General features: G+C 26.9%; 11 protein-coding genes across 11 annotated transcripts in view, besides 21 other annotated features; 3 read left to right on the top strand and 8 right to left on the bottom strand.

Moving 5' to 3' along the window:
- Nucleotides 1-83: part of a sequence feature (AT_rich) that runs on past the window's edge.
- Nucleotides 79-1,500, bottom strand: EDI_097020 (molybdenum cofactor sulfurase, putative; the record flags this gene model as incomplete). Its single annotated transcript, XM_001735577.1, has 1 exon — nt 79-1,500. The coding sequence occupies one exon, from the start codon at nt 1,498-1,500 to the stop codon at nt 79-81; it is 1,422 nt and encodes a 473-aa protein (XP_001735629.1).
- Nucleotides 367-400: a sequence feature (AT_rich).
- A 50-nt stretch (nt 1,501-1,550) lies between the features above and the next one.
- Nucleotides 1,551-1,637: a sequence feature (AT_rich).
- On the bottom strand, nt 1,633-2,565 carry EDI_097010 (palmitoyltransferase PFA3, putative; the record flags this gene model as incomplete). The annotated part of the gene is made up of 1 exon (XM_001735576.1): nt 1,633-2,565. The coding sequence occupies one exon, from the start codon at nt 2,563-2,565 to the stop codon at nt 1,633-1,635; it is 933 nt and encodes a 310-aa protein (XP_001735628.1).
- A 116-nt stretch (nt 2,566-2,681) lies between these two features.
- EDI_097000 (uncharacterized protein) lies at nt 2,682-3,974 on the bottom strand (the record flags this gene model as incomplete). The annotated part of the gene is made up of 1 exon (XM_001735575.1): nt 2,682-3,974. One exon carries the CDS (start codon nt 3,972-3,974, stop codon nt 2,682-2,684), a length of 1,293 nt encoding a protein of 430 aa, XP_001735627.1.
- A 79-nt stretch (nt 3,975-4,053) lies between these two features.
- Nucleotides 4,054-4,298: a sequence feature (AT_rich).
- A 455-nt stretch (nt 4,299-4,753) lies between these two features.
- Nucleotides 4,754-4,798: a sequence feature (AT_rich).
- A 17-nt stretch (nt 4,799-4,815) lies between these two features.
- Nucleotides 4,816-4,893: a sequence feature (AT_rich).
- A 26-nt stretch (nt 4,894-4,919) lies between these two features.
- On the bottom strand, nt 4,920-5,795 carry EDI_096990 (uncharacterized protein; the record flags this gene model as incomplete). Its single annotated transcript, XM_001735574.1, has 1 exon — nt 4,920-5,795. One exon carries the CDS (start codon nt 5,793-5,795, stop codon nt 4,920-4,922), a length of 876 nt encoding a protein of 291 aa, XP_001735626.1.
- Nucleotides 5,121-5,149: a sequence feature (AT_rich).
- Nucleotides 5,437-5,469: a sequence feature (AT_rich).
- Nucleotides 5,796-5,881: 86 nt separating the features above from the next.
- Nucleotides 5,882-5,911: a sequence feature (AT_rich).
- Nucleotides 5,912-5,998: 87 nt separating this feature from the next.
- Nucleotides 5,999-8,713, bottom strand: EDI_096980 (uncharacterized protein; the record flags this gene model as incomplete). The annotated part of the gene is made up of 1 exon (XM_001735573.1): nt 5,999-8,713. One exon carries the CDS (start codon nt 8,711-8,713, stop codon nt 5,999-6,001), a length of 2,715 nt encoding a protein of 904 aa, XP_001735625.1.
- Nucleotides 6,955-6,975: a sequence feature (AT_rich).
- Nucleotides 7,468-7,513: a sequence feature (AT_rich).
- A 50-nt stretch (nt 8,714-8,763) lies between the features above and the next one.
- Nucleotides 8,764-9,942, top strand: EDI_096970 (uncharacterized protein; the record flags this gene model as incomplete). Its single annotated transcript, XM_001735572.1, has 2 exons — nt 8,764-9,081; nt 9,133-9,942. 2 exons carry the CDS (start codon nt 8,764-8,766, stop codon nt 9,940-9,942), a joined length of 1,128 nt encoding a protein of 375 aa, XP_001735624.1.
- Nucleotides 9,099-9,123: a sequence feature (AT_rich).
- Nucleotides 9,925-9,985: a sequence feature (AT_rich).
- Nucleotides 9,986-10,029: 44 nt separating this feature from the next.
- Nucleotides 10,030-10,127: a sequence feature (AT_rich).
- Nucleotides 10,128-10,212: 85 nt separating this feature from the next.
- Nucleotides 10,213-10,275: a sequence feature (AT_rich).
- Nucleotides 10,276-10,295: 20 nt separating this feature from the next.
- On the bottom strand, nt 10,296-10,865 carry EDI_096960 (septum-promoting GTP-binding protein, putative; the record flags this gene model as incomplete). The annotated part of the gene is made up of 1 exon (XM_001735571.1): nt 10,296-10,865. One exon carries the CDS (start codon nt 10,863-10,865, stop codon nt 10,296-10,298), a length of 570 nt encoding a protein of 189 aa, XP_001735623.1.
- Nucleotides 10,866-10,930: 65 nt separating this feature from the next.
- Nucleotides 10,931-11,046: a sequence feature (AT_rich).
- EDI_096950 (uncharacterized protein) lies at nt 11,045-12,019 on the top strand (the record flags this gene model as incomplete). The annotated part of the gene is made up of 1 exon (XM_001735570.1): nt 11,045-12,019. The coding sequence occupies one exon, from the start codon at nt 11,045-11,047 to the stop codon at nt 12,017-12,019; it is 975 nt and encodes a 324-aa protein (XP_001735622.1).
- Nucleotides 11,991-12,058: a sequence feature (AT_rich).
- A 123-nt stretch (nt 12,059-12,181) lies between these two features.
- EDI_096940 (uncharacterized protein) lies at nt 12,182-14,503 on the top strand (the record flags this gene model as incomplete). The annotated part of the gene is made up of 1 exon (XM_001735569.1): nt 12,182-14,503. The coding sequence occupies one exon, from the start codon at nt 12,182-12,184 to the stop codon at nt 14,501-14,503; it is 2,322 nt and encodes a 773-aa protein (XP_001735621.1).
- Nucleotides 13,278-13,340: a microsatellite.
- Nucleotides 14,504-14,653: 150 nt separating the features above from the next.
- EDI_096930 (uncharacterized protein) lies at nt 14,654-14,957 on the bottom strand (the record flags this gene model as incomplete). The annotated part of the gene is made up of 2 exons (XM_001735568.1): nt 14,654-14,868; nt 14,933-14,957. The coding sequence occupies 2 exons, from the start codon at nt 14,955-14,957 to the stop codon at nt 14,654-14,656; spliced, it is 240 nt and encodes a 79-aa protein (XP_001735620.1).
- Nucleotides 14,897-14,927: a sequence feature (AT_rich).
- Nucleotides 14,958-14,996: 39 nt separating the features above from the next.
- Nucleotides 14,997-15,038: a sequence feature (AT_rich).
- A 99-nt stretch (nt 15,039-15,137) lies between these two features.
- Nucleotides 15,138-15,596, bottom strand: part of EDI_096820 (protein DJ-1, putative) — a gene marked incomplete at both ends in the record, with an annotated part of 627 nt that continues 168 nt past the window's right edge. Inside the window, 2 exons of the mRNA XM_001735567.1 lie at nt 15,138-15,351; nt 15,410-15,591. Coding sequence (XP_001735619.1) covers nt 15,138-15,351; nt 15,410-15,591 — 396 coding nt within the window. The remainder of the gene's footprint in view (nt 15,352-15,409; nt 15,592-15,596) is intronic.
- Nucleotides 15,353-15,399: a sequence feature (AT_rich).

The following is a 15,596-nucleotide window of genomic DNA, read 5'->3' as shown; positions in this document are numbered from 1 at the left end:
TTCTTTTATTTTAACAAAAAAGAAAAACAATAAGAAAATAAAAACCAAATAAAATTTAAATAAGATTAAAAATGTTTTTTATTCAACCATTTTAATAAATTCTTTAATAGCACGAATAAATTTTCTAATATCACCAATTGTTGTTGGGTATCCAATAGATACTCTAATAGCACCGTATTGTTTTCCTTCTAATGTAGTATCAACTGGAGTATTTGGATTAGTCACAGCAGCTGCTGCAAGACTAGTAACATTTAATGAATTTAAGCAACTTCCTGGATTACAAGTACACCCAACTCTAACGTGAATATTCTTTTTTGCTAAGAACTCATTTACTGTTAATAATGGAACATGTTTAGGGAATACACCATTATATTTATATTTACTATTTAAAATATTAAATGTAACGATAGGGCCTTGATTTTCATAAGTAGAATGGTTATGATTTCCATAAATTTCTATTGCTTTAGTACCATTAGAATATGTTAATTTATTTAATTCAGTAAATAATACACGAGTAAGAGCATATGTATGTTTATGAATAATATCAATATTTGGGAAATGATTAAAAGCATGTTTTAGTCCAAGAATTCCAAGGAAATTTAGTGTTCCAGCTTCATATTTTGGAGGTAAATAATCTGGGAATACTTTCCAATCTCTATCAGCAGCAGCCATAACTACAGTTCCTCCACCAAAATAAGAAATTTTTAATTCTTTGGCAACTTCTTTTTTAACAATTAAACACCCAACTCCTGTTGGGAATCCAAACATCTTATAAAAACTAATTGAGACAAAATCTGGATGGTATTTAGTTAAATCAAGTTTTGCACTTGGAACTAAAGCAGCAGCATCTAATAATACATGGAATTTATGTTTATTATTTGATAAGGAATTAATTTTACAAATCCAATCTAATGGGAATTTTGCACCATTAAAATTATCTTCTCCTGGGAAAGCAATTAAGTGATGGGTAACGTTAGTAGTTTGTAATTTATTTAATTTGTCTAATACACTTCTCCATTGTTGTTCTGGATCTTCTTCTGTGAAATATCCCCATGTAGCATTAGCGTTACTAGCATATTCTCTAATTCCTAATACGCTGTTATGATTTTGTAAGAGATATAAAAAAACACTTGCTGGAGTAAATGGGAAATTTTCTCCAACAATTTTTAATGCCTCAGTGGCACCACTAGTAAATATAACGTCATATTCTTTTGGATTTGCATTGAAATATTTTAATATTCTTTTTCTCATTTGTTTAACTACGGTATCGGTGTTTATTGATGATGGAGAAATACTATGAGCATTGCCATACAATTTTTTTGAAACATCATAATAGAAGTCTTTTAATTGTGACACCTGATGAAGTCCACTGGCTGTGTAGTCAAGATATACATTATTTTCGAGATAAGGGAATTCTCTTCTAACTCTTTTTACACCATTCCAATAACCAAGTTCAGTTAAAGAAACTGCAGAACACAAAGTAATGAATAATAATAACATCGATAGTATAAGCTTTTTAAGTTCATTTTTATTTTTTTTTCAGAGTATTGATTTTAATAATTTTACTATAATAAATTAATAAAAAACGAGTTAATCAGAATATTCTTAAAATTAAAAATTTTTAAATGAAATTTAAAGTTCTAACTCATTACTTCTTCGTTGTGATGGTATAAACCAATCAAATACTGTAGGTCCCATAGTTTCTTTAATATTATTAAATACACCCCTGTTATAAGATGGAATATTTTCAAAAACAAGATCTCGTTTTCCTTTATTAACTTTCAATAATCTTGCAATTTCAATAGATTCCATAGAAGTCTCGTTGTGCATAATTGCTATGAGGTAATTTATTAACAGTACTAACATCCCTGCAAATAAGGCTAATCCAATTGCCATTCCTACAGCCGATGGAACAATTAACGTAATTATTGACCAATTAAATGATCCATGTAATAAATCATAATGTATAACAGCATGAAAGATTGAAAATCCATTTATAACTGAAGCAAGCAATAGTGCTAATGACGCATAAAATATAAATTGAACAAAAAATTTCATATTATTTTTTCCAATACAGTTTGAAACCCATGGGCAATGGTGATCTCGTTTTTCAATACAATAACCACATTTTTTACAATGATAAGATCGTGGAGGTCGAAATTTTTTACATTTACTACACCATCTGACACGATAACAAATGTCACAAGTTTTACAACCACTACGATTTCCTTTTTTCACTCTTTCAATAGCTTCATTTAATTCTTGTTGTGAGGCAACAGGTATATAATTTTGTACAATACCAGGAGATGTATGTATAACTTTATAATGACAATACGTTAATAAAATGAAGAGCATTAGCCCAATCAAATCTCCAATAGTAATGACCAAATTGTTTCCAAAATATGTTTGTACTGTTCCTATCGTAGTAAGTACAAATACTCCATACATTAATACTTTTGATACAACTATATATACAGTGTCTGGTGCTTCAATTTCTTCAATATCATATCCTTCAGAACATTTAGGTTTAGGATTTGGATAATAATAATCAATGTCCTCTATCATTATTATCTATTTATCCTTTTGAAGTTAGTTTCTCTTTTTTCTCTTTAGAAACTTCTTTTTTGTTAAAAATTGTTTTGACGTTTGATCTTCAAAAGATTGAATCTCATAATTTTTAATCAATTAATATGAAGTTGATCACACCCTGTGAAACAACCTGCACCTATTGTACATATGTCATAAGGAAGATTCATTTCCTTTAATGAAGGGCATTCTTCAAAACAATAATCACCAATATATTGTAACTCATTGGGACATTCCACCTTTGTTAAAGAAGAGCATTCACAAAAACAGTACTTTGGAAGAATTAATACACTAGAAGGAATTTTGATGGTCATTAATTGAACGCATCCACAGAAACACTCATTGTTGATTAATGTTAGTGTAGTTGGTAATTGAATTGAAGTTAAATGAATACAATTTTTAAAAGCACTTATCCCAATTGATTCTACAGATTCAAATTGAATTGAAGACAAAGAAAGACATTCCTCAAAGCTACTATCTCCAATTTTAATGATTGTGCTTGGTATATGAATCGATGATAACATTGAACAATTACTAAAACAATCATTTGGTATTGAAGTGATCTGAGTAGATAATTTGATTTCTTGTAAACTTGTACAAGATTCAAAACAACCTCCCCCTAAATATGTTATTGAATTAGGGATGTATAAACTTGTTAAATGTTTACATTCACTAAAACAACCATCCCCTATTGATTTTAATGTAGATGGTAATTTAATATGTTCTAGTGATTTACAACCATTAAAACAATCATCTCCAATTTTTTGTAACCCTGTTGAAAAATAAATTGTATGAAGATTTTTACATCCACTAAAACAATTATCTCCTATAGAAGTTAAAGAAGTGGATAATATTACACGTTCCAAATTTGTACATTCAATACAACAACAATTACCAAGAGTATTTACAGTTTGAGGTAGAACTAACTCTATTAGTTGTTCATTATTTTCATAACAAGATTCATCTAGTTTTTTAATTGATAAATCCCTTGGTATTTCTTCTCCGTATTGATCCACATCATCGTATGTGTAAATTACATTAGTACAAGTGATCATTTTTTCTTTTAATATTACGGCAGTAGAATAAGGTAATTCATAACAAAAAACAAAATAATGAATATCTGGAAGTAATTTATCTTTATCTGAATACAAAAATTGAATTTGAATATTAGGAAATAATCTTGTTGATGAGATAGGATTAAATATGAATGATTCTAACACTTCTTGATATGATGAACGTATTTGAATAAATTTAATAAAATCTTCCTCACTTTGAAAATAACGAGAGATTGCAACTAATTCATCTACTCCAAAATAAGTTCCTATTTGCTTAATACTTTCATCGTCTGACCATTCATCATCAATAAATTGTGGATGAGTTGTTTCCATATTTTCAAAGAACTCTATTTTCAGTTTTCATTTTTATTTGTTTAAAATTGTAAAACAGTTTGAATTTACTAAAATTCTCAAATATTAAAAGTTATTTTAATAATATTTTATTCATGAAATATCAACTTAGTTTATATGAATATTTTATTTAATATTTTATTTAATATTTTATAGTTCTATTTCAAATCAAAATAAAAAGAAATAATTATAAATATTTTTTTATATTTTTTTACTGAGTAATTTAACAGAATGTTAAAATATCGTCTTATTCATTTTTAAGAAATAAACTTTAATTTAAAATGATATAAAATATATTTTTATATTCTAACAAAAGAGTTTCAAACAAAACAAAAGTTTACGATGTTTAATTCTTAAAAGGTGATTTTTTGCTATTACTATTTGTTTTGTAATTTTTTATCACTGAAGAGTTTAAAACATACCCATGGCTTTGATACTCATTAAAAACTATCTCCTTTTTAAGCGTTTTATTTGCTAGACTTTTGTGTTACATTAATGTGTTATTTTACTTCTTATCTATTTTGAAATTAGAGCCTTGAGGAATAAAATACTACATTTACCAATTCATTTTATAACAAAAATTTTAAAAACAACTCACTTAATAATGAAAGGAATATTTCAACTCAATTGGATACAAAACATACAAATTTTTGAAGTAATTTTTTTATTCTTCTTATAAAAAAGAAATAAAGAATAAGTAAAATTATATGATATAAACCAATTTCTCTATTCAATCAGATATTGACTATTATGTTTCTAACAAATTATTGTATTTATAAGTTCAATTATTAATTTTAAATTTAATTCTCTCAACAAAAGGAACAAAAAAAAATATAAAATCCAAACAAATAGAATTTAAATATCAAAAACAAAGAAAATTAAAGTTATATTAAAAAATTATGATAAAACCTAAATAGAAATGTTTAATTAGTTTTGAAAACTATCTTCATTTTCGTCTGGTGGTAATTCAACAAATTTAATATTCCAAGGAGAATACTTAGTGAGTATATCAGCTTCAAGAACTCCATCTTCAGTCATATAAAGTAGATTTGGTTTCCAAACAATGACCATTTTTGGGTCAATTGCTTTGTACCAAAACCTACAACAAATTTGAATATTTGGATTTGCTTTAATACTTTTTATTAAATTTAATTTATCGATCTCTTCTTTTCTTTTACAAATAATTATCATTTTATCAATATGAAATTCATTAAATGAGTTAAATATTGTTGGCTCAATATCAGCAGCCATTTTAAATGTAATTACTAAAGTTTTAATTTTTAATTGTTTACTAATTACTTTATGTAATTCTACTCTATATATATCATATATTATCAAATGTAAATAATCAAATTCTTTAAATGGATCTAATGAAATTATTTGACTTCTATCTTCAACACAAGTCAAAGTATATTTAATAGTTACTCTTTGTATTGGTTTTATCATATTATTTTTAATAAAAAAATTTATTATTTTTGATGTAACAGGAGGAAGAATAATAGGTGTCATAATTGTTGGTAATAATTGCGTTGTTGTTTTTGTAAGTAATGTAATTTTTCTATTCTTAAATAAAGATAATTCTTGACCAAATCTTTTTTCTATTACCTCTTCTTCATTTTCTTCATTTAATTGAACTTTAATTTCTTCTGGTATTTGAACCGTTAACAAATATCCTACATTCTTTTCATGTAAATCAAATGATTTTTGAGTATTCTTACTAACCATATAATAATTCTTTGCAGTAAAAATATCTTCAAGAAATGGAATTAACTGTGTTAATTCCTCAATGGATAGATGGTTCATTGGAGAATTGATATATACAAATATAGTGTTTTTAGTTCTTATTATTTTTCGTTTTTTCAAAAAGTAATTCGTTAAAAAAGAAGAACTTTTTTTATTTAACAATAATTTATTAATTTGTCATCACCCCAATTAATCTGAAGAACATTTTTTTGATAAAGAAAAGTAATGAAAAAAAAATTTTATAATCAACCAAAGTTACAATACTAAGAAAACGTGCTTTTTCTTCTTGAAAAGACCATATATCGAATTTGTTTATCTGGTGTATCATCACTAACCTGTCCTTGTAAAGGTGTGTTTGTAATACCGGAAATAGATTGACTGATATTTTTGTCTTGTTTATTTGAATTATTTGTTGTAGTTGAACCAAATGTTGTCGTTGTATGAGGATCATAGCTAGGACTCATAGTATCTCCTTTCCTCTTTCCACCAACTTCTTGATCAGACGATTCAGACATTCTTCTTTTTTGAGCAGCAAGAGAGAATTTTTTTACAAAAGACGACCTAGGAATAGACCCCATAGAACAGAAACTCATTTTCATTAATTTGTGTGTTCTAAGGTAGTCAGAAAATATTTTAAATACTTCGTTTGCTCTACTTGAATCAATTAACTCAGGAGATACTTCCATTCTTAATTCTTGAAGATAATTTTGTGCATCATCAATAATTTCTACATTTCCTTCTTCGTTAACTAGTATTTCAAAGATACTAGAAATAAGTGATGGTATAATTCCATCATTTGAATTACAAACATATTTGTGCACAATGATTGGAACTATTTTATTTCTTATTATCGATATATCAGACACTCCACTACTTTTTTCAAGTATTTTCTTTAAACAATGAAGAATTGCTGTTTCTAAAACTTCATTAGAACAGTTTATCCAAGTCTCCACAACTTGAATAAACTTACTTTCTGTTTCAAAGTAAATTTCACAATATTCAGAATGATAAATAAATAAATATCCAATGATTTCAAATAACTGAGTCACTAAAGAATCAAAGTTATTAATTCCTCTTTCCATTTTTACTTGTTCTCTTAATTTAGATGTTACAACTGATGGAAATAATTGTAATGGACGGGCTAATATTGGTACTAATTGGGAATAAATTAATGAAGAATTAATTCTTTTTTCTTCTACTGAAAAATCAGATGAATCACATTTTAATAAATAAATAATATGATGGGATATATTCATTATTAATGAACGATGATCTTCTTTAATAAATTGACTACAAATAACAACAATAGGAATTACATCTTCTCCATTAATTGAAATAGTTGAATATATAGCACGGGTACATTCAAAAGAGTCCATTACAAACATATCAGTTAATAAATCTACTGCTTTAGATCTTATGAAATAGTCAGCATTAGAATATCCTTGAATTGTAATAGAAAATATATTCATCTTTTTAATTTCATCAAATGTCAATTTAGTATTTTCTAAAGAAGAACTCACAGAACCACTATAAATTTTTAATATTGAAGAAAAAAATGATAGTACTTGACTTTTTATATCTGAATTTCCATCTTCAAAAGCTTGTTTAATGTTATTCATAAAAGAATAATTATCTCTCATTAATTTTACAACACTGAGTCTAGTATTATTAATATACCAAGTAAAATATCTTGAAGAAGCCTCATCTAAGAATCTTGCAACAACAACATCTCTTAAATAATTAAGTTTAACTATATATTTTAGTTTTTTAATAATAATGGGAGGATAAAGAATAATTTGTTTAATTTGTACTTTTTCACTATCTTCCCAGAAATTAATTTGTTTTTCTAAATTAGGGTCTCGTTGATAAATGTCAAATAATTGATATAACGTTTCTTCTTTGAGTAGATGATCATATACACATTCATTATTAATAGAAAAACATGCTCTATAGATATCTAATATTGTTTGAATTCGTTGTTTTTTTTCAAGATAAGCTTCAATATATCTTTTACATTCATTTCCGTATTGTTTAATTTGTTCATACAATTGAGACTCTTCGTTATCTCTTTTTGTTTGACCAATTTGTTCAGAACTAATTCTTTCTTTGGATAATTTAACTTCGTTTTTGATTTTTTCTGCAGTTTGTTTGTCACTAATATATTTCTCAATTGATACATCAATATTTAAAAGTCTCAAATATTCTTTATATGTACATTTAAATAGTGTATTGTTGTGGTCAAACAAAGAAAGAAATTGTTGAGTGAGAGGACCATTATCAATTGCCATAACAGCAAATCCTCTAAGATTTTCAAAAAGTTCTTTTGTTGGTTGAGAGAAATTATATACATATCCCTCAGGGTCTGTCACATTTGATCTTAGAGTACTTAACTCACTTGTTTGATTACTTTCATCTTCTGCAATACGTGAAAATGATCTAAGTTTAGAAACAAATAATTGGAATGGTGCATTCTCAGAACTACATAAAACGAGTTCTTGATGGTTTTGTAAATAAGGTATATTAGAACTATAACTTACATTAGAAATTTTAATATAACTTTCATTTAAACTTTCTTGCATGATAGAATTAGAATTATATGAAAAACTATAAGTTGCACTCCTAATAAAATCTTTAATTGTAACTGTGATAGACACCATAGAATCTTCATTGTATTGTATTGTTCCAGAACATATATCTAACAATCCATTTGGTTGATTTTCATCTGCCCAACTAGCAAAAATAGAAAATTGCTTTTGGGGATTCTCAACACTTAAGCGAAAAGCTTTTGCCTCTTCCTTTTGTTGAATCTCTTCCATTTTAGTTATTGGTAAAACTGGGTCTGGTGGTGGTCTATTAAATTTAATCCCTTTTAATACACTGTTTGTATTATTTGAAACACTACTTGGACGTGGTTGGTCATTCCATTCTAATGAAGATAAATGTGACGATTTTCCTACAATCGTCTTACGGTGGTTCATAAGTTCTTTCTATTTTTAAGTTCTAGATCTAACCAGTCAAAACCCGCTTGATGCCTCAACCACAACATATTATTGAATCATTAAATCTCCTCAATGATAGTAATAAATCATTAGACCAAATAAATGGAGGAATTATTCATTTAGTTTCTAGGTCTGATCTTTTTGGATTGTTAACTTCTTTATCAATATTACTTGACTCACAAGTATTAAGTCAACCACAATCCCTTTCTCTTTGTTATGTATTATCAAAACACTCTCCAATAACATCTAATCCTTTCTTCAAAGTGTTACGTAAAGAATATTTAAAGGCTGATGGTTTTGAAAAAAATTTTATTGCAACACTTTTTGAGAACTCTTGTCCATCTGAGGTTTGCCTCTTCTAAACTATATTTTATAATATTTTTTATTTACGACAATAGAAATCAATTAGTGAAATTCTTGCAAGTAATAAACTCCCAAGTACTTCTGTTGATTTAGATGTACTAACAACTGAATACCAAAAAAATGTTCCATATGACATCCCTTCAGTTCAACCTTTGTTTAGTGATCCCGATGATTCAACAAATAGAGAACGTGATATTGCTAAAATTTTTGAAACTCCATTACCTGGACCAATCACTCCACCTCAAAACACACCCGCTCCTTTATTGTTAATGCCAGGACATGATGAGCTTACTTTTCTTATCCCTGAAATTGATTTCTCCCCATTATTCGACCCAACACAAATATCTGCTGAAACGTTAACACTTCTTAAAAGAGCTGCCATAGAAAGACTTAGTGATGATGACAAAGACCAACTTATGGAACTTCTTGAAGAAGAAAATATTGCAAAATTCTTTGCTCCACAACAAATTGAAAGTCTTATTGAGAATAACAAAGATATCGCAGTTGAGGTATTAAAAAAAGTCATAAACAGTGAAAATGAAAAGGCCTATATTGACGCATTATCTTCTATAGAGCCTAAAATAAATGTTATTAGTACTGTAAAGGAATTATTGTTAAAATCTTCTAATGTCTTTTCTTCTTTCACTCAAAAAGTTATTGACTTTTCAGTTAAAGAAAAAGAGCCAAATAAAAGATACATTCGTTGTGTTACAGACTATCTAGAAACATACGTACGAGTTAATCCAAAATTATCTGAACCAGTTTATGAAAGCATAGTTACTTTTTGTGGCAAATTCAGTACTATCAAAGAAGTTTCTAATCTCTACAAATTATTAATGAAATAACAATTTTTATTTATCTATTGTGTTATTTTTAATTATAAAAATAGAATATGAAATAGGGTTAAAATGGATGGTAAAATATGTTAAGACTTAATTATTTTATTAAACGATATAATAAAATAAAAAACCACAATTATTTATTTAAAATTTAATATCAACAATAAAAGTATTTAATAATAATAATATTAGTCGAGTGACGATAAACCACAGACCTGTTCTGACTGAACTGGAGATAACAGTGCTAGCTCCAATTAGCGCTGGGGCTCTGACGACTTTTTAAAGATTAATAATTTTAATAAAAAAGAAAAAAAAATTTTTACAAAAATTTTTAATTAAGAAGTGAAAGGAAATTGAAATTAATCCACAACCAGAACAGCACCTTCTGTAGTTTGAGGAACATTCAAAGTTAATCCAAAAACTTTTGCCAAAGATACTTTGAATACATTTTGAATATTAATTCCTTGAGAAGAAGAACAAAAAACACAAGAAGCTTTCATTGCTTGAGCATATTTAAGTGCGGTAGCGGTTATTCTTGATTTTTCAGTAGCATCAAGGTCAGCAAATAAATCATATTTTGTTCCAACAAGAATACAACTTGCACTGTTGTTATGTGCACGAGCTTCTTTGTACCAATCTTTTATGTTATTTAATGTCATAACCCTAGTTAAATCAAAAAAGAATAAGATAACTCGAGCCCCATCCATAACCATTGGAAGCATTGTTATGTACTCACGTTGTCCTCCTAAATCCCATACGCTGAAAGTTACTTCTTTTCCTTTTAATGAAATTGTTTTTTCCATACAATTAACTCCTAATGTTTGGATATAATCCTCATCAAAATTACCTTCAACATACTTAACCATGAGCGATGTTTTACCAACTCCTGCATCACCTACCATTGCAATTTTTAATTTAATTTGTGACATCTAATATGATTATTGGAAGATAAATTTTAAAGTTCTTTTGCTTTTGAGACGTATTTTTCTTTAAGATTTTTTTATATTTATATTTTTTAAGAATTTTTTTTAAGAATTTTTTCTTAAAAAAAATTGTTGAATATAAAAAATAAATTAACTTCTTTTGTAAATTAAATTAAATTTAATTAATGAATCTCTTTGGATGTTTAAAACCTCATTTAAACAATGAAGAAATAATTAACGATAAAAGTACATCTAAAAGAAAGTGGAATGTTATTAAAGGATTTTTTATTGGGCAAACAATTAGTATTATTAATGCATCAACTTATGCAATGACTAATTATTTAGGTCAAAAATCCTCAAGTGGAACAGCTATTATACAAACAGTTAGTGTGTATTGGTCATTACCAATTATATTAATATTTGTGTCTTTAAAATATGGATCAAATTCAATTGTAGAATTTTTAAAATCAGTAAAATGGTATTATTGTCTTGGAATTACACTATGTGATATAACTGCAACATTTTGTCTTGTTATTGGTATTCAAAATACAAATATATTATCATCACAGCTTATTAGTGTTTGTAGTATTCCATTTGTTATGGTACTTTCATACTTTATTTTAAAACGAAGATTTAATTTAATTCAAATATTTTCAGCAGTAATCGCATTATCTGGATTTGTCCTTGTTTCTATTGAGGATAGTCAAAACGGTTCATCAGAATTAATAGGTGATTTACTCTGTCTTATCTCAACAATTTTATATGCTATTGCAAATACATTACAAGAAAAAACGGTCAATATCATTTCTCCATTTTCTTCAATGAATTATATTATAATTTTATCAGTTCATGCACCTCTTCTTTCACTCCCTACTTTACTCCTTTTATTTTTATTTCCTTTTGACTTTAATATATCAGCAATTGAATTAATATTATTAATATCTTATCCAATTCTTCAAATAATTATTTATGCGTCAATAGCTTATATTATTCTTATGACATCTGCAGCATTTTTTAATATTTCAAATCTTTCATCTTCGATTTATGGTTTAGTTTATGATATGATTTTATTTAATAAATATCCAGGTATCTTATCAATCATTGGTGCTTTATTGATTATTCTCTCAGTAGTATTTTATTCATTTATTGAATGTTTTTAGTAAAATTCTAATATTTTTATTAATACATTTAATTATTTTCTTTTCTTTTTCAATTTGTTTTGTGAAGGGAAAAACCTAAATTTAAACTAGAAAGGGACTAGATAAAGACAATAACAAAAATAGAAATCTAAAAGTAGAGAGCGGAATCTTAGAAAAACAAAAATGGCTGACGAAATACCAACAGACCGGTTTTGTTGTATTGTTGATTGCACAAACCAAGGTAATATCCCACTTAAAGAAGTTGAGGGAACATTTCAGATCAAAAATGAATTAGTCAATACACGTCCAATAAAATGGAAATTGTGCGATGTTCATTTTAACTCAGCCATAGAAAAAATGGGATGTTGTATTACAGGATGTAATGAAAAGGCTTCTACATTTACTCTCCCAGGATATGAAGTTCATCAGAAGGATGATAAAGTAGCACACAACCACATATGTCTTAAACACCATTTCCAAATGACCAAAAGTATTCTTAAACCAATTAAAAGAGAATCTGAAGAACCTGACCAAAAGGAATTACCATTAAAAAAAAGAAGTAATGACAATAGTGATACAATCACTGATGATACAATTACAACTGAATATCAAAATGGAACTATTGTTGAAAAAAAAAGTATTAAAAAAGAAATGATAGAAGATAGAAGTACTTTAAAATCAGAAGAATCTAAAAAAACAATAACTCCAATAAATCAAACTGAAAATAATAAAAGTACTCAAACAATTAATGATAAAAAAGGAAATTTTGATATAAAAAAATGTTGTTTCTCATATTGTAATGAAACTGCTATTGGAACACTCAAATTTATTCATCCACTTCAAATTCCTGTTTGTTGTACTCATCAAAAAATTATTACTAAATTACTTAGAAAAGCATTGTTAGATCAACAAATAGTTTTATCTACTTCAACTACTGAGATGATTGCTTCGTGTTCATCTATTCATTTTCATCCATTATCTAATTATAAAAAAACTGGAAATGATGGAAGATGTGCACTATGTTTTGGGTATAATAACAAGAAACCAATTTATATTTGTTCCTCTTGTAGTAATGTTTTTTGTGCAGAGTGCCAAAGAGTTATTGCTGACATAACTAAAACAAATATACAACAACCATCTACACACTGGAAATGTTGTGTTTGTTGTACAAAAGGAATAAGAGAACGAGAAGATGTATTAAGGAGAGAAGTTATTATTGTTAGAGAAGCAGCAAGTAAAAGGCTTAATGTTTTTATCCAGAAAGAAGGTAAACAAGTTCAAGAAAAAATACAACAAGAAAGAGAAAGAAGAATAGAAAAGATTGAAAAAAGAAAAAAACAAATTAAACGTATAATTAAATGGCTTGATACAATCTTTCCTAAAGCTGTTCAATTAAGATGGGCAATTACAGACTGTACTTTAGAAAATGGTTCAGGTGAAGGTTGTTTATTTGTATTTTCTAAAACTCAAACAAATTATTTTATTTCACATCAACCAATAACTGGAGAAACACTTATAGAAACGCTTTATTCTGTTGCTGGATCTACTAATAAAAGAGTCATTAAAGAAGTAGATAAAACTATTCCATTAGAAAAACTGTTACTTGTTCATAGTAAAGAATACGTTGATATTCTCAAAGAAATTTTTAATCAACAAGATGAAAGAACAACAACTATAAAACATTATCTCAATACATTCTTATCAGAACAATCATTCCAAAATACTCCTTGTTGTTTAGCAGCATTTTATCTTCGTGTTTCATTAGAAATAGCACAAGGAGTTTGTGAGTCATTAGAATTTCTTTCAAAAAATAAAAGTATTAAATTTGCATATATTTTTACAGGAGCAAAAGGTGGGGTTGTTCCTTATCAAGGGGTACTTGAAAAAAAAGAAGGAGGAAAAACAGAAGATAGTAAAATTGTAATTAAATTAACTCCTGATGTTAAAGTTAATGAACAAAGTAGGCCTATTGTTATGATTATGAAAAAAAATCCTATGGAATTTCCAAATGGTATACAAGCTAAAGTATCTGCTGACGTTATAACGTCTTCATATTTTATTAATTATATTGGATTAGGAGTAAAATATGTACTAAGAGTAATAGGAATAAAAAAAATTGCAGTTGTTGTGTTAGGAGAATTAGATACTGAAAGAGGAACAATAGAAATATTAAAGGAAGAAATTAAAAATAAAGAAGTTTTAATAGTAAAATCAGGAGAAGAATGGGTTGAAACAGCATTTAAATTAAGAATGTTTTCACCAGAAATACTATTTCTAAGTTTCCATTGTGAAATTTGTAATTCTAGTACTAGTGTTGATACTCGAGTTAAAAAAGTTGCAAAAGACATAATGAAAATGACAAAAATAACAAAAACTGATGATGTTGTTACATCGCCATGTCAAATAGTTACATTATTCCAACATGGAATAGTTCAAGATGTGAATTATGAAAAATATCGTTCAGCAATCAAATTATTTATTGAATCATTAAATAATGATTTTTAAGTTGTCTAAAAGAAGATTTAGACAAGTTGTATTCTTTTAAAGACATTTTTAATCCAATTTATTTGGTTCTATGTTGAATGGAATATAAAAAGCTTTTTATTGAATTTTTTTATGTTTATAACACGAACAAATAGAAAAGAACAAATGAATTCATTGGAACTTGTATCCACAACCGGCACAAAAACGAACTTCAGAATCTTTTCTTAATTCTCCACATTCAGGACAAACATCAGCAACCTTCCTATATTCTGCATTTATTCTTTCTGCATCTGCTTGTCTTTTCTTTTTATAATATTGATTAAAACAAATATTATGCCAATCTTTACCTTCTGCTTGTTTTCGTTCAGCAAAATAAACTGATTTTCCTTATAATTGAATATCTTATTATAACTCTATTAATTAATTCATAAAATAATTTAATTAACAAACCACATAAAGCACACTTCCAAGACATTATCTTTTTAAGTTCAAAAAAATATCTTCAATTGATTGGATATTTTTTTATAGTTTATCATAAACTATTTTTTATATTATTCTTATTTCTCTGTTATCGATTTGATTATCTTCTCACATTCTTTATTATTTGTTATGAAACAAAAATGATTTCTTCATTAAAAAAAGTTGAATTTAACCTTCAATATTTGAAACTTAATACTAATGGCTTTTCTACTTCTCTCATAGCTTCTTCACCTTTTAATTGTCTAATAATTTCTAAAGAAAATTCAATGGCTGAGCCTGGTGCTTGACTTGTAATTAAATGATTATCAACAACCACACGTTGATGAACTGCTGATTGGTTAGCAAGTTTTGGTTGAAATGATGGATAGGCAGTACACTTTCTTCCTTGACTATAAATGAATATTAAAATAAATAATAACTTCATAAATAAAAAATATGATAACAAACATTATTCCATTTCCTTCTAAAACAATAGCTGGTGACGCACAAATAGCAGCAACAAATCTATTAGCCGCAAGTTGTTCTTTTATCTTTTGAATAAGTAACTGAGAACCAGCTAAATTATCAGCACCTGGTAACCCACCTGGAATAGCAATAACATCATATTGTTCATTACATTCAGAAAGAAACTTAT

This window comes from Entamoeba dispar, genomic scaffold (assembly GCF_000209125.1).
Source record: "Entamoeba dispar SAW760 scf_1105229459249 genomic scaffold, whole genome shotgun sequence".
NCBI classification, from domain to species: domain Eukaryota; phylum Evosea; order Mastigamoebida; family Endamoebidae; genus Entamoeba; species Entamoeba dispar.
The sequence above is the reverse complement of the archived record's forward strand: the minus strand, read 5'-3'. Positions and strand labels throughout refer to the sequence as shown.